Below are 26,655 nucleotides of genomic sequence, written 5' to 3'. Positions count from 1 at the left end.
TATTCAGTAGTTTAAAATTAGCACAAGTTCTACAAATGCCACTTGGTTCGCTGTTTTCGCTGTTTCGCTGTTTGGTGACGCAAGTATACAAATATTCTCGGGGCCACTGTACACATAAACATAGATGCAAATTAATGTGAATTTCCTCCAAATAAATAGTTCTGTTATTAATGCCCTGTCAAAATGGCCACCATTACTCCGAGAGTTGAAAGTCAGGTCTTTTAGAGGATGTGATGTTGGCGATGTCCAGCTGTTCATAAAGTTGCTGCCACTGGTTGGATTGTTGAGTCACATCTGGTTTCGATTGAAGCTAATGGTGAATGAAATGAGTTGTCTTCCTGTACACAGCCTGATCTCTTTCAGTACTGATAGCCGATTATTACAGGGTCTGCTCTCATGTTTGCATTAAAACACTGATTGTGTATATAGAGGTAAGTACTGTATCTATAGCTCTTTTCCAAAACCTAGTGAGCTGACTACTTAGACAGCATTTTAAGGGATCATAGGCAACACTTCAGATGCAAATAGAGTTCGAAAAAAGTTTTAATACACATGGAGAGCATTATTATTACACATGGACCAGATGTAAACAACATGGATACTGGCTGTTTCAAATTCTGAAGCAGCATCAAAATAAAAATAAATGGAAATAAATAAGTACTAAAACTAAAATTAAAACTGAATATATATACTGTATATATTAGTTTTAGTTCAATTTTAGTTTTTATTTAGTCAAATTTGTTTTAATTTTTCATCTAATATTTATCTTTCATTTCAGATTTATTTCAATGAACAAAAATGTTTTAAATACTTTTAGTTTTAGTTTGTTAATAATTATAACCGTGGCAACATCATATGCATCCCTCAAAGGAAAAGGTAATCCCAGAATGCATTGCATTGAGCAGACAAGTTAATAGAAATGTCAATTCTAAACATACATTTCTTTCAGTTCCTGAAAGTTTCGATACAATCAATTAAATCTAAATAAAACTAATTGTATCTAATATTGTATGTTATGCATTTTTATGCTTAGCAAACATTTTTGGAATCTACAGTCTAGTTTCCTGTAGCTGGAGTTTCTCCCTATGAAGTGCACTTTGAATCAGTCACTTAAAAGGCAGCTACCTATGTAGGCAGGAAACCGCAAGGTGACTCACTAGGTTTTGCAACAGAGCTCAAATCTCGGTGGCATACTGCAGCAGAGATGGTATAGTAATGTATGTGTAGGTGTCATTTGTCTTGGACTCTGCGGGCTGCATTGACCCTGATTGTTTCCGGCTCTGGGTGACGTATGGCTGAACGGGTCTTCTGAACGCCGGCGTGGAGGAGAACGACTGCCTCATAGAGCCCAAGCGCTTCCAGAGCTTCAGCTGGGGCTCGCTGGACGGAGTCTGACCCCCCGAGAGACCGTCCACCGGGCCACAGTCCCCATCCACACCCCAAGACCCCCCCGTCGAGCAGCTCATCGCCAGAACAATCACACAGCCCCCGAACACAACGAAGAGACACGCGATGATGATGATGGTCAGGAGGGGCTGTTGAAGATCCAGAGGTGGAGATGTTGGGGAGACGGGAAGTGAGAGATTGGAGAGGGTCAGATTGAAGGGAGCGTCCATTTCGTTCCTGGATCTGTAGAGAAGCACGGGTTAGAGAGTTAAATCTGGGTCAAGTGGAGTGCGTTTATAGTGAAGATGTAGGTGTTTTTGTGACACTCTGGGTTCAGGCTTGTGCAAATGTGTGAATACGTGCTTGTACGAGACGCATGCAAGATTCCAGGATGTGGTTAACAGGTGTGTGTGCGTGTGTGTACGCTTGAGAAGAAAGAATCTTTTTAATATCTTAATTATTTGTTTTAAGCAGCAATGATACGGCAAGCAGTTTTGACACTTTAAACCTAAGGCCTAAAACATCTACACAACAACTGTGTGAAAACAAGTGCTTTGAGGTTGTATGGGTCAAAGCAAATCATTACACTATTCCAGTTTCATTCTCACAGTTTTTTTTTTTTTTTAAAGACCCTACTAAGTCTCACATGTAAGTTTTGGAGAAGATTACAACACTGTCTCACGCTGTGCTCAGATTTGCCAAGCTAATCTGCAATGAAAAGTCTGAGATTTCTTATGAAACTCATGATCTCATTTCATAAGCTCTGTAATTATAATGTCACCATTTGTCTCATTTGTGTCTAATTTATTTATCTTAAGCAGTGTCGTTATTGTTAACAAAAACGTAACTGTTTTCGCTAATTGAAGTAAAGCTGAAATCAAAAACTTAAATTTTGGAAAAAAAAAACTGAATACTAAAACTGAAATAAAAGTAAATTAAAGCTAAATAAAAATAATTTATAAAAACAAAAACGAATAAAAATTACACAACAAAATGACTTAAATGTAAAAAAAACTAAATATGAATATATACTATAAAACAGGCTAAAACAAAAAATTCTTCTCCGAATGATTTTTATTCGAAACATCTGAGGTAATACTCAAATGAGCAATGAAAGCGCAACATCTTAGCACATTTTCCTGTAGGTAAACACAAGTGTGGTTTGTGGTAGCGGGACTAAACACCTACAGTTCACACATATTATCGTCATCACCATCTAGCATCTCTACACACGCAGCTCACGGTGCTTCTCTGCAAGACTAGCAAAATGACTGAGCGATTTCTGTAAAGAAATGTCAAGAAAGGTCAAAGTATAGTAGATTTATATTGCACTATATCGATTACAGATTAGCAAGAGTCTCTTACTCATAAAATCACACACACACCCACACACACACACACACACACACACACACACACACCCACCCACCCAGCAGGGGCAGATTAAGGTCTACACAGGCTCCCTATGCTCAGGGATTTCTTGAGCCAAAGAAAACACACAAACACACCCAATACAAACACATGCGCATGACCCAAATGTTGTATCACTAATAATGGCCGTTCAGGTGAAGTGATTCAATCTCTGCTGGGGTGGCACAGAGGGGACCAAGAACCAGTAAGGAGTGACCAGGGAAAACAAAAATAAATACTTACTGTATAAGTACCATATAAATATTTACTACTCAATTATGCACCATTTATTATCTGTAATACCATGGTGTAGCCTAACCACTAGATGGCTGTACAGCCCTGCCCCTATATATGAACATGGCTGTGTATTCTCTAGTTGCTGGAAACATTGTTTTCAGGCATAATTTACTTGTATTAGGTTTTGCATTTGGATATATGTATTTTTAGCCATTGTTAAAGACTACTTTAAGTCAAATCTCGGACAAGTCAAATATCAAAAAATCCTTAAAACAAGATAAATTCACTTGAGGAGCAGCACTGCATAAGATATCGACTTGTTTTCAGTGCACTGTAAAAATGATATGATCATAATTATGTGTTTTTTTTTTGCAACATTCAACATTCTGTATTTTTCAGTTTTTAACAGACAGAATACACCTAACACCACAATATTTTTTATATCATATACAGCATTGCTTCTAAAGTAAATGTAATTTATTTTTATTTTATTTTAATGAAAAGAAAATTAAACACTAAGTTATTTTTTGCAGTGTATGCAAGTTAGTTGAATTTAAACACTGTCACCGTAATGTGATCACCATCACATTACCTCAATAACACGTTCATTTACATACAAGGTGAATGCGTTTGCTAAGCATACACGTCTGTTCATGTACTTTCTGGCCTACATCACTCCCATAAACACACATTTGAAATGGTATTTGACATTAAAAATGTCGGTGCCCCATTAAGTGAGCAGTCAGATGAGAAATGTGGCTAGTTGGTTTTCTTTTGGGGTTTTTTGCAAGCTAAATTGGGTCTGTTAAAATAACTCTCAATCCATCTGAAACACACACAAACACAGCGTAGCACCCAAGTCACCAATTACTCTACCTATCTGCTCCTAAATGTCAGCATGTTCAATTCTAAGCACACAGAGTGTGACTTATCGCTTTGATGAAAACACATTGAGACATGAAATTATTCTTCATCTTAAATGCCACAAACAGTCTGAAAAGGCCATTCAGACGAGAACTATTGTTGGTGAAACGCTTCATTAGTTACCGCGGTACGAATCTGCTGAAATGCATTTACGCACACATCATCACATTTTTGCTTTGCTTAATGTGCAGCTAGAATCGCTTTTATGCTTCTTCTTTTTCTTGGTGCACTAGTCTTTGGTGGGAAAAAACACGATTTGCACCAAACAAACAAAAAAAAAAAAAATAATAATAATAATATATATAATCTAATACAACTCTAATTTCTAATTTAAAGTGTATTTATTTGTGAAGTACTTTTCAGTAAGAACAGTAAGATATGAAGTAGGTTTTGTCTCTTGTTTTGATTGTTAGACTATCGTTCATAAGTTTTACGTTTTTTTATATTTTTAAATGCTGTCTGAAAACAGTAATATTGTGAAATATTACAATTCAAAATAACTGTTTTCTGTTTGAATATATTTTACAATGTCATTCATGGTATTTCTGTGAATTTGCAGCATCATTACTCCAGTCTTCCGTGTCACATGATCCTTCAGAAATCATTCTAATAAGCTGATTTGCTGCCCAAGACTCATTTCTTATTATTATCATTGTTTAAAACAGTTTTTTAGTGAAAAGTTCAAAAGAACAGCATTTATTTGAAACATATTTTTTTTTAAGTCTTTAGTGACACTTTTGATCAATTGAATGCATCCTTACTAAATAAAAGTACAAATTTCTTAATTGGTAGTGTACACAATGTGTTTCCCTTTATAGTAACCTTTGTGGTATTTGTTGTGAATAGTTAATGAGTCAGTGATTTCAGGCAAAGCATGTGCACGAATTAGTAAAATACAATAATGCAAACGTGGCTTATGTTGTCCCGTATACTTTATGGCTGACATCATGGCAAAAAATAAAATGGATTCGGCCCTGCTGAATGAATGTCCATGCTGGTCTATGCTGGTTAGTGTGGGTTTGGTGCTGGTGGACCAGCATAGCCATGTTGCTCAGCAGAACAAAAATGAAATATCCCGGTAGGGAAACCAGCATTCAAAACAAAACTTATCCTGGTGTTTTCAACAGGGGTCCAATGAATAACATTTATTTTTCAGTTTATTCTTTGTGGTTCAACTTTACCTTTAGCGTTGGACGCGATTAGCGAGTCCTCCAAAGTTCCTCTTGTTTCAAATCACTTTGTCACCAAGAGCGTTGGAGATGAGACAGCTGGAAGATGGGGATCAGAACGTGTTCAGAAAGAACAGCTAATATCCATTCAGAGAGACTCTAAATCAACCTCTCCTTCTTTTTTGACCATAGCAGTGTTTCATGAGCTAAACACCCATTCTGAGCCAAACTTTCAATCTCAAGATTTAACCCCCCCCCCATGTGATGGTATGGTCCGGTCTGCCTGTTCTATTCATCTCTCTCCAAGAGACCCCCCTAGACCCCTTCTTTCTTTCTCTCCCCATCCTCCACCTCATCCCCTACCTCTTTATTCAACTCTCCACATCTTTTTATAAAGCTAATGAGTCTGAAGGAGGGGCCGTCCTCCTCGCTGTCAGGAGGATTTGACTAATATATGGATGTATTCAGTGTGTGCTAAATGGTTTTACTGTTTAATATGATGAATTTATGTGTGTAGATGTATTTAGGAACAATTGCTGATCCGTGTTTCCATGATTTAAATGATCATTGAATTTGTATGTGTGCTTTCAAGCCCCTATAAGTTACTACCATGACAACTATTTAAAGGTGAACTGTCTCACTTCTGTTCCACTAGTGGCACCAAACACGACGAGCCATATCTGAACTCGTAAGAACATTCTATATTAACGTGACATTGCTTAGCAACCATAAACAGTCAGCGGTTGGGCTATAATGAACTATTTATATTACGTACTTACTAGAATTATTTATTCCAATTATTTTTATTTATAAATTTATTTTATTGAATATTAGTGTTTTTTATCATATTACTGTTGCATTCAGCAATTTCAGGCTGTGTTGTACTGCAGTTAAGGAGTTTTAGGTTTAAACAGTCTTTTAATAGAGTGCTAGAGTCGGGTTCCGGGAAGTAAAAAGGTTTCGTTTTCTCCATAAGGAAATTGATTTTGAACAATAACTTAAAAACCCTTAAAGACAGACCTACTGTGAGCTATGAGGTTGTTAATCCATGGGATTTGCGCCAGCCCACATTATTTTTTAAATAATCATGGAATTTTGGGTAAAAACTTCATTGCCCATGCGCTGTACAAATTCTACCAATCAGAGCCGAAAAAAGCAACACACTAGCTCTTTAGCCCCGCCCACTCCCATGAAGCACTGCGAATGACGTAATCGAGTTGATCTCCCTATGCTCTCAAAATACTGAAATGTTTGTATGTGCATATTTTGCAATAAACTTATAATAATAAACATATCTTTTTATACATATAATCAACATTTGTAAATGAGTAGTTTTATATTTCTCCATCGCTTTTAATTTGATTATGCTGTTCGCGATGCTTCGTGGGATTGTAGTTCTTTCCCTCACTAAAGCGGTTAAGTACACAGTCTTGTACCTTTGTCTTTTTGTCTGATATTTTCAAAAACTTTTTTGCTTCAAATCAAAGGTTGTAGTGTTGTGATTCACCTCGTAGCTGATTGGCTTGGTTCATGACTTATAACTCTTTACGATGACTATTTTAAAATAAATGAATAAAAAAAAGTACTTCCAGAACCAGCGCCGTTGAAAAAAGGGGCGGGCACTGTTTGCACTCTTTAGTCATCATTACACAGATAGCCCCGCCCCAAATCAGTTGAGCCGATGTCTGGCCCAGGCCGTTCAAACAGAGAGATTGTATTTTATTTGGTGCTGCTAATAATGAAGAAATGCACACGTAACTTGAGACGGTGGAAAGGAGGAGTCCAGTTGTGGTCTGTTTGAGAGTTTGAACACATGTTTTTGCAATACATATATAATGGTTAGGTGTTTGTGGGTGTGAAGTGATACTTTCGGTCTCATTCTTTTAGGAGTACATGTGTGTGTATGTTTTGTGGTTACATGTGTTTGTGTCTGTCTGCAGGTTCAGGCCACAGATGCAGATCAGGGGGAGAATGGAAAAGTTCTGTACAGGATTCTCTCCGGTAACTATTCCAATGCCTTGATCAGATGCGCTCCCACTATGTACTATACCAACTATCCAACATTATTGCAATATATAAATATATAAGTAAGAAAATCTTTTTATAGGAATATTTTGAGTATTTTCAGAATGCCTTTGGACAACATCTCATCTATGGCATACTGTAAACATTGCCACAAGCAGTGTTAATCGATATAAAAACTGATTTTATTTTATTTTAGAAAATGTATTTTATTATTTCTTGCTCCTAGATTTTTTGTGGTTAAATATGACCATACTTTACATGTTTGGACAAATAGAGACGAACCCTGCCAGGAAATACAAAGTTCTGTCATGAAGCTCTAGAAGGCGCAGGCTCATAAGTCCTTAACCCAATCTGCTTGCAATGACATCATTCTTTATAGAATTTGAATGAATATATAGGGCACAGCTGATTGGGCACAGCTGATTGGTAGCCAGTGAGCTTGCCTGTTGTTTGCAGCACACTTTCAGAAACCCTCCACCTTCCCCAGCTCCACCTGTATAGATCTGCTATGGGGTAATTCATGAATGCTTTTACAACAGCATCATGTCTTACTTGCTCACTGCAGAATGTCGTGTGTATTGTCAGTGGCGAGTCCCGTACTTTCTCTGCAGCAACAACAGCAGTGTAGCAGATCTATTCCGCCAAGACCAAACACATTAACATTCTCATACTCATTACCATGCCAAACTCTCAGAGAGTTGTCATGACATAACATTAATTATCTTTATTGTTTCCAACCTCGGGCTTCACGTGAAGTACTGTGTCAGAGCTCGGCAGTGTGGCTCATGTGTGTGTGATGTCTGCTCTCCATAGGAAACAACGGTCAGTTTAGCATGGACAGTCTGTCTGGACTCATCAGCAGAGGAACTGTGGCTCTGGACCGAGAGACGCGCAGCTCTCATGTGCTGGAGGTGGAGGCCTACAACAGTGACCAGGGCAGCATGCGCAGCTCTGTCAGGGTGTGTTTGTGTGTGTGTGTGATCCTGGTAAAACCTACTTTGTTTCGTCCCCATGAGGAAAACAGCTTATAAATCATACTGAATTATGTTTTTTGACAATGTAAAAATGCAGAAAGTTTTCTGTGTGGATTGTGTTTAGGGGTAGTGTTAGGGGATAGAATATACAGTTTCCACAGTATAAAAAATCATTATGGAAAGTCCCCATAAAACATGTAAAGTATTTGTTTGTGTGTGTGACCTTGTGACCTTAAAAGTAAAATCATGTTCAGTGTTGTGTGGCAGGACTTGACTTAATCCTTAAGGTATTGATTAAATGGTGAAAAGTGCTGCATATCAGAAAGGTTGCTAAAACTATGCATACATAATTATTTTAAGGGCCCATTTACACTCGGCATTAACATGCCATCTGTATCCGGTTGTTGTCCACATACACACTGAAAAGACAAGTGTAAACGCGCTTTTGATCGGAATGTCATTCGACTGAACATTTTACATGCATTAACAACGACAGACGAGGAACAAGAGAAACAAGGGATAACAAGCTAACAAGACACACCTAAAAACAATCAAGACCTACAAAAATGGCACTCGGGACAGGAAGTAACATAAAAGTCCAAACACAACACAGGGAACATGTAACATAAACTAACAGAGATTTTATATTTAAAAAATACATTTATAAAACAAAGCAAATTCCTGAAGTAATCCTGAAGCTTTCAAAGAGACAACACACAATAATAATTTTATTGATTTTATTTTATTTATTCTAACTATAAATGTCATGTTCAATTCTAGAATAAAAGGAAGTGCTGAATATAATGTGTGTGCGTGTGTGCATCTGCATGTGTTTGTTATGAATCAGACTGATTGTGAGTTTGCGTTGTAGGTGATTGTGTACGTGGAGGACGTGAATGACGAGTCTCCAGTCTTCACTCAGTCGCAGTACAATCGTCTGGGGCTCAGAGAGACTGCTGGGATTGGTACATCTGTGGTAGTGGTCCGAGCCACAGACCCCGACACAGGTACACAACACTATAAACCCAACCATAAAATGCATGCATTTCCTCTCTTCTTGACTTTTGTTATTGTGTTGCTGACCACACCAGTTCACTGAGAAGGTTGACAGATGGGAATATCTATGGTTGCTAATATTGTGTATTCATAACACTTCTCATTTATTATTTTTATACGGTTTTGAATTCTGCAACTGTGTGTGTGTGTGTCATACACTTAACATGGCTCAAGCTGTGTTGTATTTTTCCATTGATTTTTAATGCCAAACAATATCACAACATTTCTGTTGCACTTCTGCTTGTGTCTGTTTCTGCTTCCCTGTTTCACTTCCTCGTGGAGGATGTCCAGCATGGCATAAGCTGGACAGATGTCTTCCCATCTGCATCTTTGAAGGCCTCAGGCTCAGATGCAGTGTGCTGGAGTTTAGACCTGTAGATAAATGTTGAACTGCAATCAAGCTGCTTTTTGAAAAAGACTAAGAGGAGGCACATGAAAATATAACCAATTATTACATGGCTTGGTTGAATTCTAATGTAGAATGCGGTCTGTTATTTCTTGATAACAGACCGCTGCTGAGTATAACACACCGTTGCCATGGAAAAACAGAGCGTTGCTATGGACGCAGGATTCTAACCGTAGAGACCGAACGGACCATTTTCTTTAGCGGAAGCAATACAATCGGTTTTAAATCAATAAACTCCTTTTTAAATTAATATTTTGTGTCAAATTATGAAGTAAATTGATATATTTTTAAATGTGCGAACAATCTGAAAGTGATTTATCTATTTTTAATGGATTCTATTTTTTTTTCATTTATTTTATTTTTTAAGTGGGACACCATAGAAAATTAACAATGGGTATTTTTGTACAATATTAATCTCACACAACCGTTATTAAAAACATAGATTTAAAATAATTATTATTATTTAATAAAACCATTCAAAAAGTTGAAGTCTCTTATGCTCACTAGTGCTCAGTAAAAACAGTACTATTGTAAATATAATTACAATTTAAAATAGCTGTTTTCAATTTAAATATATATTATGAAATGTAGTTTATTCCTGTGATATAAAGCTGAATTTCCAGCATCATTACTCCAGTCTTCAGTGTCACATGATCCTTCAGAAATCATTCTAATATGCTGAAACATTTCTTATTATTATCAATATTGAAAGAAGTTTTTGCTTAATATTTTTGTGTAAACCACGATAAAAAATTCAGGTTTCTTTGGTGAATAGAAAGATCAAAAGAACAGCATTTATTTGAAATAGAAATCTTTTGTAACAATATAATATCATTTTAGATCAATTATTTAATCCATCCTTGCTGAAAAGTATTAATTTCTTTCAATTACAAAAAAAAAAATAATCTTTTGCTGTCTCTCTGTTTTTAGGGGATGGGGGAGCTGTGGCATACGCTCTGGTCTCCGGTTCTGACCGTAAATTTGAGGTCGATATGAGTACGGGTCTGGTAACCACAGTGGATTACTTGGACTACGAGACCAAGACCAGCTATTTAATGAACGTCTCGGCCACAGATCAGTCAGCGCCGTTCCACCGCGGCTACTGCACCGTTTATGTCACTTTACTCAATGAACTGGACGAAGCCGTAGCCTTTCTATCAGCCGGATACGAGATATCACTGAGGGAGAACATCGCCACAGGGACGGAGGTGGTCCAGGTGAAGGCGCAGTCAGCTGATAACCTGAACCAGCTGACGTACCGCTTCGACCCCGACACCTCACCTGCTGCCCTGGCGCTCTTTAAGATCGACAGCATCACGGTGAGGAAACTCCATATAACTCAATAGATGGGTCTGGTTTGAGAGTTTCCCTACTGAATGTAGCAATTTTAAGATGTTAATTATCACACCAAGAGTGATGTAACTCAAAAAGAATAACACTGTGTGTTATAGACAACTGCTCATTTTAACTAATTGACTAGTCAGCAGGTCAATGTTTGACTCATGCAAATGACTCACCATATAGCATGCAGCTTCAGCTGTTTTTTTTTTAGCAAAGCTAGCAATACAAATCTAGTACTTTCAGATCCGTTTAATGTGGTCCTTTATGCTTAAATCCTTCCCCCTCAAAATCAGTGCAGAAAATGTGGAAAAACACCTATTACTAAAACAAACAATACTTTTTCTTTCGCCTAGAATTGAGCAATGAAATTAAAACATTCAATGTCTTTATGGAATGCTGAATCTGGACACATGACCCTGAAGCTCAAATCTTATTGGTTGGTGAATTTTCTTGCAGGATGAACAAAAAAAATCAAGCTAGACAGTAGGGAAAAAATAAATTTTCTACACGCATGGGAATTCAATTCAATTCAATTCAAATTTATTTGTATAGCGCTTTTCACAATACATATTGTTTCAAAGCAGCTTTACAGAAAGTGCATTTCAGAAATGTACATAGAAAAATACAGTTAGTTAATCATGTATTAATTTAGGGCATAAACATATCGCCAGCGTCGAGTCGTCTCTTCACAGGCGTCGAGTCGTCTCTTCACAGGCGTCGAGTCGTCTCTGCACGGGTGTTGGGGCATCTGTAGTTTCCATGGGAGGCTGGATACAAACTGGAGCTGACGATCTGTATTTACCTCGGGACTAGCGTCCCGAGATAACAACAGAAAAGCAGATGGGAAAAAATTAGCGTAGCTGCTGTTCATAATATTAATGCATTCAATCTGATTCAACTGTAGTATAAAAGGTAAGTATTATGTGAATGCTTGGCTAAAGAGATGCGTCTTTAATCTAGTTTTAAACTGGGACAGTGAGTCTGAGCCTCAAACAATATCAGGAAGGCCATTCCAGAGTTTAGGAGCTAAATGTGAAAACGCCCCCCGCCCTCCTTTAGTGGACTTAGATATCCTAGGAATGACCAGAAACCTCGAATTTAGTGATCTTAAGGAGCGCGATGGATTGTAGGGCGATAGAAGTTCCGTTAAATACGGAATGAGCTTCTTTTGACAGCTTGAAGCCTCCTTAGGTGTGAAATGTCCATATTTTCTTCCCCTTGTGTGTTTAAATTTTTTTGGCTCATTTGGTTATAATCTCAGCTAACTATACAAGTGTAATACTCTCATGTCCGATTAACACATGGATTGTCTTAAATCCCTCCAATTCAGATTTTTTGTCCCACCAAAATTAGTGCAGAAAATGACGCTAAATCTTAAATCTTATTGGTCAGCAAGGCATTTTCTTGCAGGGTGAACAAAAAAATCGAACTAGTCAGTAGGGAAAAATGACATCTAGAGTTAGAATGGGTTTCCTTTACCAGCTTGTCACAGCAAAAATGAATAGACCGAGTGGCCAAAACCTTGCTGGTCAAAATGATTCTAATTTAATTCAGTCCTGAAAAGATGTAGTTAATTTCTTTACTTGCATTGTGTGCGCTCTACAGGGCCGTATTACTGTGACGGGACAGTTGGACAGAGAACAGGGGGATTCATACACTCTCACCGTTGTGGCCGATGATGGAGGACCCAAGAGAGACTCCACTGTGGTAATGATCCGTTCAGTCTGTAGGTCAAGCTCACTAAAGCCTTCAGCACACTGTAGAGAAGGACACACATTTCTTCTTGTCCTGAATTGTACACAATATGGCCATGTTTGTTAAAGTCAATTTTAAATGCATGTCTGTAAATAGGATTGTATCCAGTAGCTAGAGTGATAGTGATGTTAAAATGCATATGATAAAATGATGTTGATGTGTTATATAAACATCTAATTAAACCTGTTCTATTCTCTTTTTTTCCTGATTTCTTTCTTGATGCACATTTGTAGAAGGTAAATGGGTGATTTTTTTTTTTTGTCCTTTTGTTAATATTCTGTCAGAAACAACATCTCAGGTTCCATTGCTTTGTACTTTTGAAAGGTGTCAATCACCATTCTCGACGAGAATGACAACAGCCCAGAGTTTGACATCACTTCGGATTTGTCGGTGGCTATTCCAGAGGACACTCCCATTGGCCAGAGAGTTGCGGTCGTGTTGGCACGGGACAAAGACGCTGGAAGAAATGGATTGGTGAGTAAGACATACTCGGAACACTGTTAAATGAGTTGTCAATCATTCCTAACCCCGCCTCCATCACACTCCTTCAGGTCAATTTCACCTTGATCGCGGGGAACATGCAGGACGTGTTTAAGATCAACACAGCCAATAACACGTATGGAGAGGTTTACTTGAATGCCCCTCTGGACCGTGAAGCCGTGGACCGCTACCTGCTAAAAGTGAGAGAGACATTATGGACACATGCTATGGCTCTCTACCAAACTGTAGTGACTTCCTAGACCTCGCTTTATATCATACACATGCTCCCTACACTATAGAGGTTTCAAAAAGCATGTGATATTAAAATTATACACTACCATTCAAAAGTTTCAGTAGGAGTCTTTAAAGAAATGAAGGATGCATTAAATTGATTTATATTACAAATAAATGCTGCTGTTTTGATCTTTCTATTCATCAAAAGAATCCTGAAAAAAGTATCAGTTTGTACAAAAAAATATTTAGCAGCGGCAGCACTGTTTTCAACATTGAAAATAAATAATAAGTGTTTCTTGAGCAGCAAATCATCATATTAGAATGATTTCTGAAGGATCATGTGACACTGAAGACTGGAGTAATGATGCTGAAAATTCAGCTTTGCCTTCACAATGGAATAAAATTACATTTAAAGTATATACATATAAAAAATAGGACACAATTATTTTACATTTTAATAATATTTCACAATATTACAGTTTATTCAGTACTTCTTTCAATAAGTCACATGTCTGCTGAATACCTGGTAATAACTCCATCAGACGTGGTCACATAGTGTTACGTGACTTTTACGGGACATGTTTCCTTGTACAGTTAAATATAGTATGTTTTGCATAATGAGTTCTGTGGGATATGTGTGTCTGTTTGCTGATTAATGGATACCTGTGTGTGGTTGTGTGTTTGTGTGTTTGGATCAGGTGCGGGCGACGGATAATGGTTCCCCTCCGAGGTTCACAGATGTGTCGCTCACTGTGAATATTATGGATGTAAACGATAACCCTCCAGTGATGCAGAGCCCTCGTGGATACAACGTCAGCGTCAATGAGGTCAGGATTCTGGGTGTTAATTATTCAAATGTTTGCATGAAAGATGTCAAAAGAAAGAAATTGAATCACTCTGTCAGTGTAATCCATTTTGTTATATATTATGTAATATAATTTATTCATATTTCTAACTTATTCTTATTATTAATTATATTATTTTATTTCTATATTTCTCTCTCTCTCTCTCTCTCTCTATATATATATATATATATATATATACAATATACAAACAAATCATTTATTAAATGCATTTATATAATATATATATATATATATATATATATATATATACATGTATATTATGAACAATATATTATTTATTATTATTTATTTATAAATGTATGTTTAGGATTTATTTTAACTTATTATTATTAATATAACTATTATTATTTTGAAATATTTAAAGATGGGTAGTATAGTAATAATGTTAAAGTTTGTTAATATGACCTTTTTACTTTTAAGTTGAATTATTATCATTTAGAAATATTTTAAGATGGTTATAGTAATAATGTAGATGTTAGTATGACTTTTCACCAACATATATATGTGTGTGTTGTTTTAGAACGTGGGAGGTGGTACATCGGTCCTGCGTGTCTTAGCGACGGATCGTGACATCGGACCCAACGCCATGCTGTCGTACTACATCACCGGTGGGAATCAGGACCTGACCTTCAGAATAGACCGCATGACGGGAGAGATAGTGACCCGACCGTCACCTCCTGACAGAGAAAAACAGCAGCAGTACACACTCACTGTGACTGTGGAAGATGATGGCACGCCACCTTTATCAGTAAGTGTGTGTGCGTGTGTTAGCTGGCTGTTTTTCTTTGTAATCTTTCATCAAAATAATCTCCATCTCTAAATTACTCTTCTTTTTTCCTGACATTACCATGGCCACATGGGTGGGGAAAAATTGTATGATAAGCTACATTTTATGATCCAGTCAGATCCCAATGGATTAACCCCACCCTTACAATAGGACATCAAAAGTTGCTGCAACTTTGTAAACAGATTTTGACAGTTTGTTTTTTTTCTTCTTTCTAAACATAAGATATTACGCTTGCTTTTTTAAAAGCCAGTTGAACAACCAAACAGCAAAAACAGGAAACCACAACCTGCCTTATTTTTGAAACAGGAAGTTGCACTCTTAAGAGCTCGTTGATTCCTGTTGTGAACCTCACAGCGGTCTGGGTTTCATCAAGTGTGACTTTTGGTACTCTGGTGTCTGGATCCACTTTCTAAACAGCGGCAGATTGAAACTAATTTTTAGGGATATGTTGTCTTTCAGATGATTCTAATTAAATAGAGAGACGATACACTTATTTCAACAGATTCATCTTAGTTAAACTTATGATTTTTTTTGTTGAGGTCGGGTAAGTTTCCCCATAATGGTTTAGAGGTTTTGCTACCCGTCAGTATATCTGTCTGCTGTCTCGGGCAGTTTGGGCAGTGTGATAAAAGAGATTATTTACTGCATAAACACAGCACAAGGACTCTCAGCTCTCACAGAATGTTTTATTTATTTGTATTTTTTAAAAAGAGATGTAAGCAAATGGAATCAGCAGTTGTGTCACAGCATCGTCAAGAGCTACATATATGGTGCTAACTTTGTACAGGCACATGTGCAACTTCAAATATACAAACTGGTAAAGTGGCGTATTTATCAGTATATTTACAATGTGGATTTGCAATCATTCACCAAACAATCTTTCATTCATACACAAAGCAAGGTTTTGGCACTCTGTTTGGCAGTGGATTTAAACTTTTAAGCTTCCTGAAAATGCTTCAGTTGCATTTTTATTTTTTTCATTCAATGGAAAAAGAATACACACACACACCCACACACATCAGATAAAAATTCAATACAAAAGATAGAAAATCTTCTTTTATAAGCCCTCAGACCCTTAAAGCCACAGGTGACATAAAAGACGTAAAAGAGAGTGGCAGTGTGTTTAATTGGCACCGATGCAACATTTACCACAAAAAACTGCACTCATTCTGAATGCATCATACAAGCTACATATATCATAAAAGCACCACACTCACCATTGTTTCTCAGCAGGTCTGACGGTGAGTGTACTGAGAACATCCGTTTTCCACCGACACGATGCCAGTGCTGGTCCCAATCTGGGTCCGTTATATAAAGTTTCTAAAGTAAAATGAGTTTTAAAACTTTGAAACAAACAGTCATGTGCATCGTCATTCGGCTCTCAAGTAAATGCACAAACCGGCCATTTCTAAGATCTGCAGATTTCCCGGCTGAGCACCAAATCTGGGACCAGCACTGGCGCCATTTCAGTGGTAAAGTGATAACTGAGTACTTTGGCACTGAGTATTGAACAAGTAGGTATTGGGAAAGAACTAAGATGGATGGATGAGGTTTTAATACATCCCTGACCTCTAGAAGAGTGCGGATGAACTGAATGATTAAGTGGAAACGTGAGACGAGAATGGGAATAGACAGATTAGAGAAGAGAGAAAGAATGGAAAATTGTCATTTAAGTGCAAATGAAGCCTCAGTGTGACTGACACACGAAGCACGGGACGAACAAAAAAGTGTGCAAACAGCTTAGCTGAAATACATTTTTCAACTCAAATGGCACACAAGGACATCTTTGGATCCTCTTCATAAAAATTCCCTGTGACCGTGTTTTCCCTAGTGCCCTAACTTCTCTGGAAACCCGTTCAAGGACAGTCAGCAGACAGACACAGACGTCATCAGATAAGGGGTCCCATCGTAATAGCGAAGAGCTGAGTTCAGTTGTCATTTTTTGGGGGACGCTCTCTCCTTATCATCCTTGCAGAAGACCAGAAGAAAAGAGGCATGATGATGTGGAAGAGAAGGAAGAAACACTAGGTGTTTCTGGGGAGGGGGTGAACATGACGCCTTTTAATTCAGTAAGTTGGGAGACTCAGGGATGGGATCTGGAAAAGAAAAAGTAAAATGATTAGAGGGGGAGCCATAAACTCTGCTTATAATGTTAGGCAAGGTGTCTAGCACCGTCTGTTTTTGCTGCTCTACCTTTAAGACTATATAAAAGCCCTCTGTTACATATGAAAAGAGTGATGTCTCCAGGCTGTGTGGACAGTCCATATGTAAATGTGTCAACTTTAATGTTTTTGCAGCTTCGTGCTAATGAATGGTCTGGGTGGGAGCTTTGCATTATGTATGTTTACATAGAAGTTTTATATATCGTTCCATTGCTATTTTACATTCAAAATGGTGTTTGAGCTACAGGGAAGTTGCGTGTATTTTATGTTGAAATATTTCTGTCGAATTTACACTATTTACCTGCTTAAAAGGGGCCATATGATGCTATTTTTTGTTTTGTTTATTGGGTGTAAAGAATGCTTTAATATTCATAAACATTATTGCAGCTCCTCTATTCCCAGTCTGTCTGAAACGCACTGATTTCTACAAAGCCTCTCTTTCTGGAAAGCTCTGATTGGCCAGCAGACGCAGTGCGTTGTGATTGGCCAAACACCTCAAGCGTGTGTTGGAAATGTAACACCCCTTACCATGATCGCAAGCTTCAGCTTCCAAGGCTTTAAGCAATAGCAAACACACAGTTAATAATGTTTGCATTAATCAGTTCAGCACGAGTCGGATTCTGAATGTGTGTATATGGCACTGTGCACAAGCAAACTTTTGGGAACAGCTTTATAAATAAGTCGTACGCTCTGATTTCTTATTTCATCCCATTTCAGAAAGCCAAACAATTTGCTTTCGTATCCAAACACACAGCGTCTCCACGACATGATGACAACAACACAATTCACTGACGCCTCATCTTTTTTCTTTGCATATGCCATGCCTTTGGGCGGACATTATGCTAATATTTCATTGTGACGTAGACGTTTGAGGAAGTATTATCTGGATTTCGATCGAGGCGTTCTAAGCGGGTCTGGAGAAGCGTTCTGTGTTGGAATACATCACTTTGTGGGAGACTATCGTATACATGCTAAAATAGATAATTTACACACTAAAGGAAAACATTAAAAAGCATCATATGACCCCTTTAATATCCATTTTTGGTCTTATCATGCATATTATGCTAAATATTGTGTGTGTTTGAAAAATTACAGCAAAAAATAAATTAAAAAAATCGCAAATGTTTGTGAAATTTTTCATCAAAACACAATATCTTGCTCGAATACGTCTTTCCTTTCCAGCTGGCATATGTATCGCTTACTTTTCCCAACCCTAAGGATAAAATGAAGTCCCACCGTATATCTTTAACGCTGAAAATCCCGTTTTCACTTTGAGTCACATTAAGGAAGTAAAATGGGTCGTAAACTTGTTTAACGTTTCTGTGTGGGAATACAGAACTGTCTGTATGTGCCAGTAGGTCATGTTCATGTATAATGAAAAAACACTCATGAAAGTAGACACGTATGCACACACAAGTTCTCAGTTTCTCAGAATCCGGCTTGCCATCAGAGAAGCAGAAATGGGTGTTGTGAAATGAGGGAGAAAAGGGGAAATTGACATTCTGTAAATTCCGCTGAGTTAAAGGTTAAATGAGAGGAGGCGTGTGTCTGTGTGTGGAGAGTGAAGCTGGACTTCATAACGTTCGCCTACACACACGAGACTCTAGTTGGGTTTTATCTAGTTGTGTGCAGATTTGCTTGCGTGTTAATTTGTCGTCGAAACGTGTGGGTACGGTTGTGCCTACCAAGAAGAAGAGAAAATTCAAGAAAAACAATTTCTGTTTGTGCGGTGTGTGCACATTTGTTTAAGATTGGGTACGTTTAAGCACCATCGTCATGTGTGTGTCTGTGCGTGTAGTGATTCTCCACATGTGTGATGGTGACAAGCTTTTGGAATTGGATTGCAGTTTCATGTTTGTATGTTTGTGTCTTTGTGCCGTACCCTGTGCTGGGAAGAACAATTCCCCTTGGATGTTTGGGGAGAGTGGAGTTCCAGGATCCGACAGGAGGTGGCGTCCTGTTTCAGATGACTGCCTCATGATTTGGGATACAGTGCGGGGTTTAGGTTGTGGAGAATCGCCCAAAAACACTGGGTTGTCATGCGCCTGTGCTTCACTAGAGAGAGATAGACAGAGGTTTAATGAAAATATTTGTATATATTTATTTAAATCTCATGAAACCTGCTAAGAACATGTTCGAAGCATGTTTCATCACAAAAAAATATGAACTAATAAGAAATCATATTTTGCATATTAATATATAAAAAAAATATAGAATAATTAGCCTGCCATTTCGACCAGTAAAACTTTTTTTTTTTTTTTTTGCATTGTGAAATTATTTTCCTGACAGTTAGGCATATTTCCCCCCACATTCTCATTACAAAATTATTTAATGTAAAAAAAGAATCACTCATAATAGTAAATTACACTTGTAGCATTTGTTGCACTGCCTGTATGCTTATTTATAGATGTGTTTTACTTTATAATTAAAAGATACAGTAATGAGAATCACCACTGAGAATAATACGAATTGTAAATAAATAAATTAAGCATTTCTGTAATAGGTTTATTATCAAAATTATTATTCAAAAAAATTATGTCGCAATAGAAAGAAAATCTTATGTTGAAATGCAATTTGGACATGGTTTTGCAAGATTCAGCTAAATATCCCTTGTTGAGTTTTTTGGTCACTGTGGAAACTCACCTGTCCATACGCACCAGCTCATGTGAACCTGGGAAAAACAGGAACAGGAAATGGTTTATAGCGAGAAAGGAAATGCAGTCTCTTTAAAACAATTAGTGCAGCTACTGTACTGCCATCAGCAGAATGTGCAGCGCTCTCACACACAATATAGGTCAGAGTAAGTGTGTGAGCTAAACATGACTAAGGGTGTGTGCACTCACGTCTGTGTCGCTCTACTGTTTGTCTCTGTCTGTAAACTAGCATCAGTATGAGCGGGAGGCACAGAATGAAAGCTACGCAGGCTGTGATAGCCAGACCTTCAGCCACTGAGTCTGAAAAAGAAAGGCAGAGAGACGTTATTGGTGCAAAAAAGAGAAAAGAAATCTGTAGTGAATAGTCCCAAAAAGTACTTGAGACACTTATAGCCACACTTAAAAACGAGTGAATGCCATTGCATTAATGCCAGTTTGCATATATTATATACCAAAAAAAAAAAAAAAGGGGGTTTAGAGAATGAAACAATAGATTTAAGGGTGACTTTACTAAACAGCCAGCCCATTTTGTACACCATGTTGCAGCACAAAAACTTGCATCTTATTCCCTAACCACTCTCAGTCTAGTTTACTAGGCACTGAGTTTGGGTATTTAAATTTAAAGTCAATGTCTTATTTTTTTTACAGACATTTGTTAAATAGGATAATTATACACGTGTCATTCTCAAAACTATACTTGTGAACTAGAGGGGAACTTTCAGTGAGCAAAATTAGAAGCTAGTTCTAAGAAAATCTGTAGCATCATTTGTTTGCGGATGCCATTTTGGTTTGATTGACATTTTTAAGTCAAGTCGAGTCAAGTCATCTTCATTTATATAGCGCTTTTAACAAAGTAGATTGTTCCAAAGCAGCTTTACAGTGATAAGTGTGACTTGTGCGTCCTAATACTTTTTAGGGCCTCTGTATTGTTTTTGTGTTGTTGAACGTACCGTCTGAAGGAACGTGAGACCACTCCGAACACTTCAGACTGCCGTTGCGAGTATTTTCATTTGCTGTGGAAACATGTGACATTAAGATCACACAAGAACGAAGGGGATACATGAATGTCCCACCTGACCTCTCTCCTGGCTCACTTACTTGGCACCACAGTCAGGTAGACGAACTCATGGGCCTCCTGCTCGGGCTTGTGCTTGCCATGAATGTCCACAAGCAGGCAGCAGTATTTGCCCTGGTCCTTGTGCTTGATGGTCTGCAAGAAGATGGAGAAGAACTTCTCACCGCTGATGTATTCCACTCCCAGAGAGCGGTTGGTGCGAATGGACCCGCGCGGGTGTACGCCCTTGTGGCAGCGCTCGTTTGAGCGAGGTGTGAAGAGCCAGGTGTTCCACAACTTGTCCCCCGGGTAAGCCTTGGATCCGGACTGAATGCATGTCAGGGTGACGTTGGCCCCTTCAGGACACTCGTAGTTCTGATGGGGCACAGAAAGTCTTAGAGTGTGTTGCTCACCGCTCGCTGGAGAGACAGAAAGAGATGGGGATGGGGATTTTTTATATTTAAATAAAACAATTACATTTAATATCAAACATGTGCAAAGTTTGGGATCTTAAAAATGCCTTTTACTACTACTATATATATATATATATAGCCTATATTAGTAGACTGTAACTGTAAAGCTTTTGTAAGTTAATTCCCCCGAAGAATGGAAATACATGCAAACAATTCTCTATTAGTTTTAAATGCCAACCTATTTATTTATTAGATTTCTGCAAAGGCAGAGACATACTGCAATATCTGTATTTGACATCGTGGATTTCTTGAGCTCAACTGGTTATTTCTTTTTAGAGTGTGTACCAGCTGACCAGATGTGCATGTCTATCAGAGTTTGTTTACTACAGTGGTGACTTTGTGGCAAGGCTTTAGCATTAGTCTTTTACTTAAAAATGTTTAATCAGTGTCAAATCTTAAGCCACACGTTTAAACGTGTATGAGTGTTAGATATTATTATATTATTGATCTTATTTGTATAATTTCAAAGCAACCAAACATTTGTTGTAAACATGCTTAATTTTATATTTATTTTATATATCCATTATTTTATTAATTAATTTATTTATATTTTAATTCGACAGCAAATTACTTGCTTGAAACCTGTGCCTTTTAAAAAGTCAAAATTTTGTTCCTCCAGAAACATTAATACATTTAAATTTTAAGTTTAAACAACATTTAAACAAGCTTTGTGAAACCCAGAAATGCTCTGTGGAAGAAACGCATTTCCACCACATTAGTGAGCAAACAACAGGTGTCGTTTTAGACTGCTATTGTTTCTTTTATCCATAACTATGATGTTCTCTGCTCAAGTTTTATTGTGTGTATGTTGAGTGTGTGTGTGTGTGTGTGTGTGTGTGTGTGTGTGTTGTAGAATAAAAGGGTGGCACAATGAGTGCATTGTTTCCTATCCTGTAATAGACCAAACAGGCCTGCATCCTAATTACACACACACACCCTATGAACCAGAGCTGAATGTTTACAGACAAGGCAAAAGAAATGGGACATACACAGATTTCTCGTGAATGGAAAAATATTTCCTTTATTTATGTGACTGTCCCAGATATTGACTGCTTGGATGCATGCCTGCCCGTCATTATATGTGCCGCCCTCTACTATCAATGCATGTGTAGTTGACCTTAATGTGCAGTCTGTGCTAATGCTTCTTTATGCCCTGAGTGTCTTAAATGTACTATGAGTGTGTGTGTGTGTGTGAATGAGCGTCAGAAGAGCAATAGGAAACGGCGTTTGTGTGATAAAGTGCAGCTCAGGGCGGTGTGTCCGTTCCTGTCTCTCACAGACACAATACAGTTCAACCCCCTTGCCCTACTATTCCCTATAAACCTCATCCGTCCTCATATTCCCAATCAGCGCTCGTGATTATCCGGTTCAGTGCTTCATTTCCCACCCCGTGAGATCCTGCGCTGGGAATCCGCTCTGGCAGCTGCCAGCGGTTCCACACATCTTTGTTGTGACTGGATGAAATACTAAACGTGCCGTCTCTGAGTCCCGGGTCGTGGTTGGATCAAAGGCACGTTAGAGAGTGTTTTGGAGGCCGAGCCAAACCAAACTGTTGCTTTAAAAGCACAACAAGCCATTAATCCTTTCAAGAAGGGTTCAAAACAACTTAAGCAATAATGATTGAAAATTGTCACTGACCATAACTTGAATTGAGCCCAGAACTCAGACTTATCTGCCAGAGACAGAGAACTAATAATGAAATGTCCCCTGCCTGAGGACATGTGTCTGCAAATGTGTTTATCTGTGCTTATCTGTGACGTCAACACAAAAGCATCTGTGCCACTGAATTTACATGGACATCAGCGTCCATCCTGCTCCTTTTTACTGATATATGAAGAATGATCACATTTACATGCCGCTGACATGCACCGCCATACAGAATCTGCTTCATTTTATAGAGAAAGAATGTCTTTGATTGTTACTTAAAGATTAAAACCTCTTTAAAGAGAGATTTAGCTTGTTTTTATTACAAATAAATGCTTATTTATACTGCCAAGATCCCCAAAAAGTTATAAAAACACAATTATAATATAGTCAACATTTTATATAATGGATCATTCACTGATCATAACTTCTCTTAAAACAGTCAGTCACATAATAAGTGAGATGCATCAAACCAAGTTTGACAATGTTCTCAAGACACTTTGAACACAAATGCAAATGAAATTTGAGAGCATTGATGAAGGGCAAGATTATCAGTAAATTTTGGACTGTTCCTTACACAAAACTATCATATGACTTCAGAAATCCTGGAATATTGTGGACTTTATGCTGCTTTTTGTCCTTTTTGAAGCTTGACATTATGTGTGTATTTTATGGAAAAGAGCAGCTCAGGCATTCTGCCTTCATATCTCATTTTGTCTTTCACGGTAGACGATTTTTGTGTTTTTATGAATGTTCCTTAAATAAAGGCAGAGCCCCCTTTACAGCCCCCACCTACATGTGTTGGTCTCATTTCTCACTATCACTGTTTATTTAAGAGCCTCATTACAAGGTGTTAATGAAAGCCACAGGGGTCTAAGAACTCCCGTCCCATCTGCAGAGAGCATGACTGTGAGGGACTGTCCCATTTCACCTGAAATCTCCAGCAGATCAGCATCTGCCCACCATTACAGAAACTCATGCATTAAAACATTGTTTTGAAGTATTGGACTATTTCCAGAAGCAAACTCAATGATATTTTGTGGAATTATTATTAAAGTAATGATCTTTTTGAAATCATGGGGGCAGGTTGGAAAAAGGAACCATTGCTATGGCCTACAAGAACAATAAACAATAGGGATGTTTCCTTCATCAATGCATCATTCTTCCTCCCTTGCGTTATTTTTCTCTTAGTTCTCAGTTGATCATTTTGTCCCCTTCATATTCTTACTGAGAAGACGCTGTGGATGTAGCCTCTCATAGGGACTTACAAACCCAGGGGGTCAGGAATGTAATCCCAGTGCAGTATCCACAGTCTCCCTGTCTCATTCCATTTGGGATCCTTTCAGTCTGTCTCCCTGTATCTCTATTTATGCTGATTTCTCAGGCCTGGTTAAGATGAAACCATCATGCTTTTTTTTTTGAGAAAGATCACACCTCCTCACTGTGATAAGGGTGTAGGGATGGTTGGGCATTGAATCGATACCCCCTGGTATGGAAATCTGACCTGACTGATACTTAATAAGAGCTTCCCCCCTGGGAACAAGCCTCACAAACCCTGCCACTTCCTACATCTACACCCCTCACACTGTCTACCTTTAGACCAACCGATCTAAAATTGGCAAAAATCAATATTAGCTAAATGATGAACCAGCCATAGTCTATGGATTATTGAATTCATCTGCAAACAAAAGCTGAGGTAATCAGTTGAAAAGAAAAATACGAATAGACACTTATATAAAAATGATACTGAATGTGTGATGTGGTTCCATCAGAACTGATGACATTTTATAATGATGATTGTATACACCATAACTAAAACATTTTCTACACTTTCTAAACTAAAATCATTATAAAATGTCTTGAGTTCTGACTGAACCACATCACACATTGTAATGTAGGCTATGCATTATTTTATAGATTCTGTTCGTTTTTCTTTTCAACTGATTTGTTTGTTCTGTTCAGCATGATTATCATACAATAATGTCTAAATGCATTTAGTAGTAGACGATGAAAACGCTGGTTTCGCGTTACTAAATTATGACCAAACAAACTAATGAATATACGTAGCCTATTTGACTGCCCTTTAAACTAAATGAATACTTACAAGCCAAGTCTTCACCATTGTAGGATTCGCCATAGCCTACGTCTAACGCCCACTAACTACAGCTTACGTTTTAGCCAATCAGGCAATTTTGATAGATAAACCTCAAATGAAAGTAATATTCATGAAACAAGCAGTCACTGCATCAGTAGTAGCCTAATTCGCTTTTTAATTGTCGACGCGCGAGAGACCGTCCACTAAGCGACTGAATACACCAACACATTGGCTTTCCTTTCGGTAAGATTCCACCTATTTACGGACCTAACCAACATGGCACGGCTCCAAACCACAATAGAAAATTAAAGGGAGTAAATGAAGTAATGTCAGTAAAGTTGCGTGTTGCAAATCAGAGTAAGTTAGCCTACGTAGGAAAGTACACAATCGATCACAAACTAACTTATATGACAGATGGCGGACTTTTTGTATAATTTGAACGTTGAATTCGGGCCAAAAATGAGTGCAAAAACAGTTGTTTTTCAGTTTTGAAACAAGTTGACACAAGCCCGATCAGACGTTTTACAAGTAAACAAATGTCAGAATCGTGTCAGGTTATGCAGCACGCGCTTGAAAAGAGGTCTCGAGACGCGTTTTAAAACTTGAACCACGATGTTAAAACCCTAAAATAAAAAAAAATAAAAAAATAAACGACTGAACAGCGAAATACGTCAATTTGAAGCACATATACAAACAGAAGAGCTTTTTAAAATAAAAACGCAGGAACGCAATAACGCGTTCTGTAGTCCAGAAATAGAGTAGATTTACCTTGAACTGCAGTTAGAAAATGAACGCAGAGCAAGGGAGCCCAAAATACATCCATCAGTCCTGTCTTCAATTTATGTCCAAAGACCTCTACAATTCCGTGATGACAGAAACCTTGTAGTATTTCTCTTATTCCCGTGTGTTGTGAACTCAGCTGATCTGCAGGCTCTTACAGTAAGTTATTTATCAGAAGTGAACCATAGAAACAAGAATCTGTTCTTCACTCTGCTGTCTCCCTCCCTCCAAATCACTCCTCCCACTAGACTACAATACAGGTTATACTACAATTTTAACTGCATTGAATTATAGTAGCTAATAATTAAAACAATTATAATTTAAAGTTTATTTTTGGTATTATGTAGTAATAAAATGTATTATTAATTTAAATATAATTATCATTTAATTGAAATATTATATTAGTATATTTCTGGAAGTTTATTCTGCAGTAATAGTTTCAATTGCCAAGTCTTTTTTAAGCCTATTAAAACAGTCATTTCAATGATAATAAATTGGTTTTATATACAGACTTTGGATGACTGGATTTTGAGATCATATTCAGAATCTATGTCATAGCTGACCGGTTTTCGGCTTCCGCTCTTGAGAGAACTACTTGAGTGAATTTTGTGGGGAGACATGGTATTAGTTTTGATGCCTATTGATGGCATACATGCACACATCAGTAACCTCCTGCACACACTATCAGGTTATGCAAATGAAATTCATACTTGCTACACCAGTTCACTATGATACCATGAGAT

At 37.7% G+C, this 26,655-nt stretch overlaps 3 protein-coding genes and 1 long non-coding RNA gene across 4 annotated transcripts in view; 1 reads left to right on the top strand and 3 right to left on the bottom strand.

The window, feature by feature from the left end:
* The window catches only part of cdh23 (cadherin-related 23), a gene marked incomplete at its 5' end in the record, with an annotated part of 91,874 nt that overhangs the window by 36,774 nt on the left and 28,445 nt on the right, over nucleotides 1–26,655 (top strand). The window contains 9 exons of the mRNA XM_084392210.1: nucleotides 7,067–7,127; nucleotides 7,965–8,110; nucleotides 8,997–9,132; nucleotides 10,518–10,906; nucleotides 12,534–12,635; nucleotides 13,005–13,157; nucleotides 13,235–13,363; nucleotides 14,096–14,224; nucleotides 14,784–15,011. Coding sequence (XP_084248336.1) covers nucleotides 7,067–7,127; nucleotides 7,965–8,110; nucleotides 8,997–9,132; nucleotides 10,518–10,906; nucleotides 12,534–12,635; nucleotides 13,005–13,157; nucleotides 13,235–13,363; nucleotides 14,096–14,224; nucleotides 14,784–15,011 — 1,473 coding nt within the window. The remainder of the gene's footprint in view (nucleotides 1–7,066; nucleotides 7,128–7,964; nucleotides 8,111–8,996; nucleotides 9,133–10,517; nucleotides 10,907–12,533; nucleotides 12,636–13,004; nucleotides 13,158–13,234; nucleotides 13,364–14,095; nucleotides 14,225–14,783; nucleotides 15,012–26,655) is intronic.
* LOC311280233 (uncharacterized protein) lies at nucleotides 829–5,374 on the bottom strand. The gene is made up of 2 exons (XM_084392209.1): nucleotides 5,139–5,374; nucleotides 829–1,629 (listed from the first exon to the last, which is right to left on the bottom strand). Exon 2 carries the CDS (start codon nucleotides 1,614–1,616, stop codon nucleotides 1,176–1,178), a length of 441 nt encoding a protein of 146 aa, XP_084248335.1. The 5' UTR covers nucleotides 1,617–1,629; nucleotides 5,139–5,374; the 3' UTR covers nucleotides 829–1,175.
* On the bottom strand, nucleotides 11,453–13,384 carry LOC311280235. Its single transcript, XR_014625655.1, has 3 exons — nucleotides 13,246–13,384; nucleotides 13,019–13,140; nucleotides 11,453–12,716 (listed from the first exon to the last, which is right to left on the bottom strand). It is a non-coding gene; the product is annotated as an uncharacterized lncRNA (long non-coding RNA).
* vsir (V-set immunoregulatory receptor) lies at nucleotides 15,723–26,150 on the bottom strand. The gene is made up of 7 exons (XM_084392208.1): nucleotides 25,901–26,150; nucleotides 20,965–21,339; nucleotides 20,817–20,879; nucleotides 20,056–20,166; nucleotides 19,856–19,883; nucleotides 19,095–19,267; nucleotides 15,723–17,146 (listed from the first exon to the last, which is right to left on the bottom strand). The coding sequence occupies exons 1-7, from the start codon at nucleotides 25,953–25,955 to the stop codon at nucleotides 17,112–17,114; spliced, it is 840 nt and encodes a 279-aa protein (XP_084248334.1). The 5' UTR covers nucleotides 25,956–26,150; the 3' UTR covers nucleotides 15,723–17,111.

Source organism: Rutilus rutilus (assembly GCF_951802725.1).
Source record: "Rutilus rutilus genome assembly, chromosome: 20".
Taxonomy (NCBI): domain Eukaryota; kingdom Metazoa; phylum Chordata; class Actinopteri; order Cypriniformes; family Leuciscidae; genus Rutilus; species Rutilus rutilus.
This window is presented reverse-complemented; position numbering and strand designations above follow the sequence as displayed.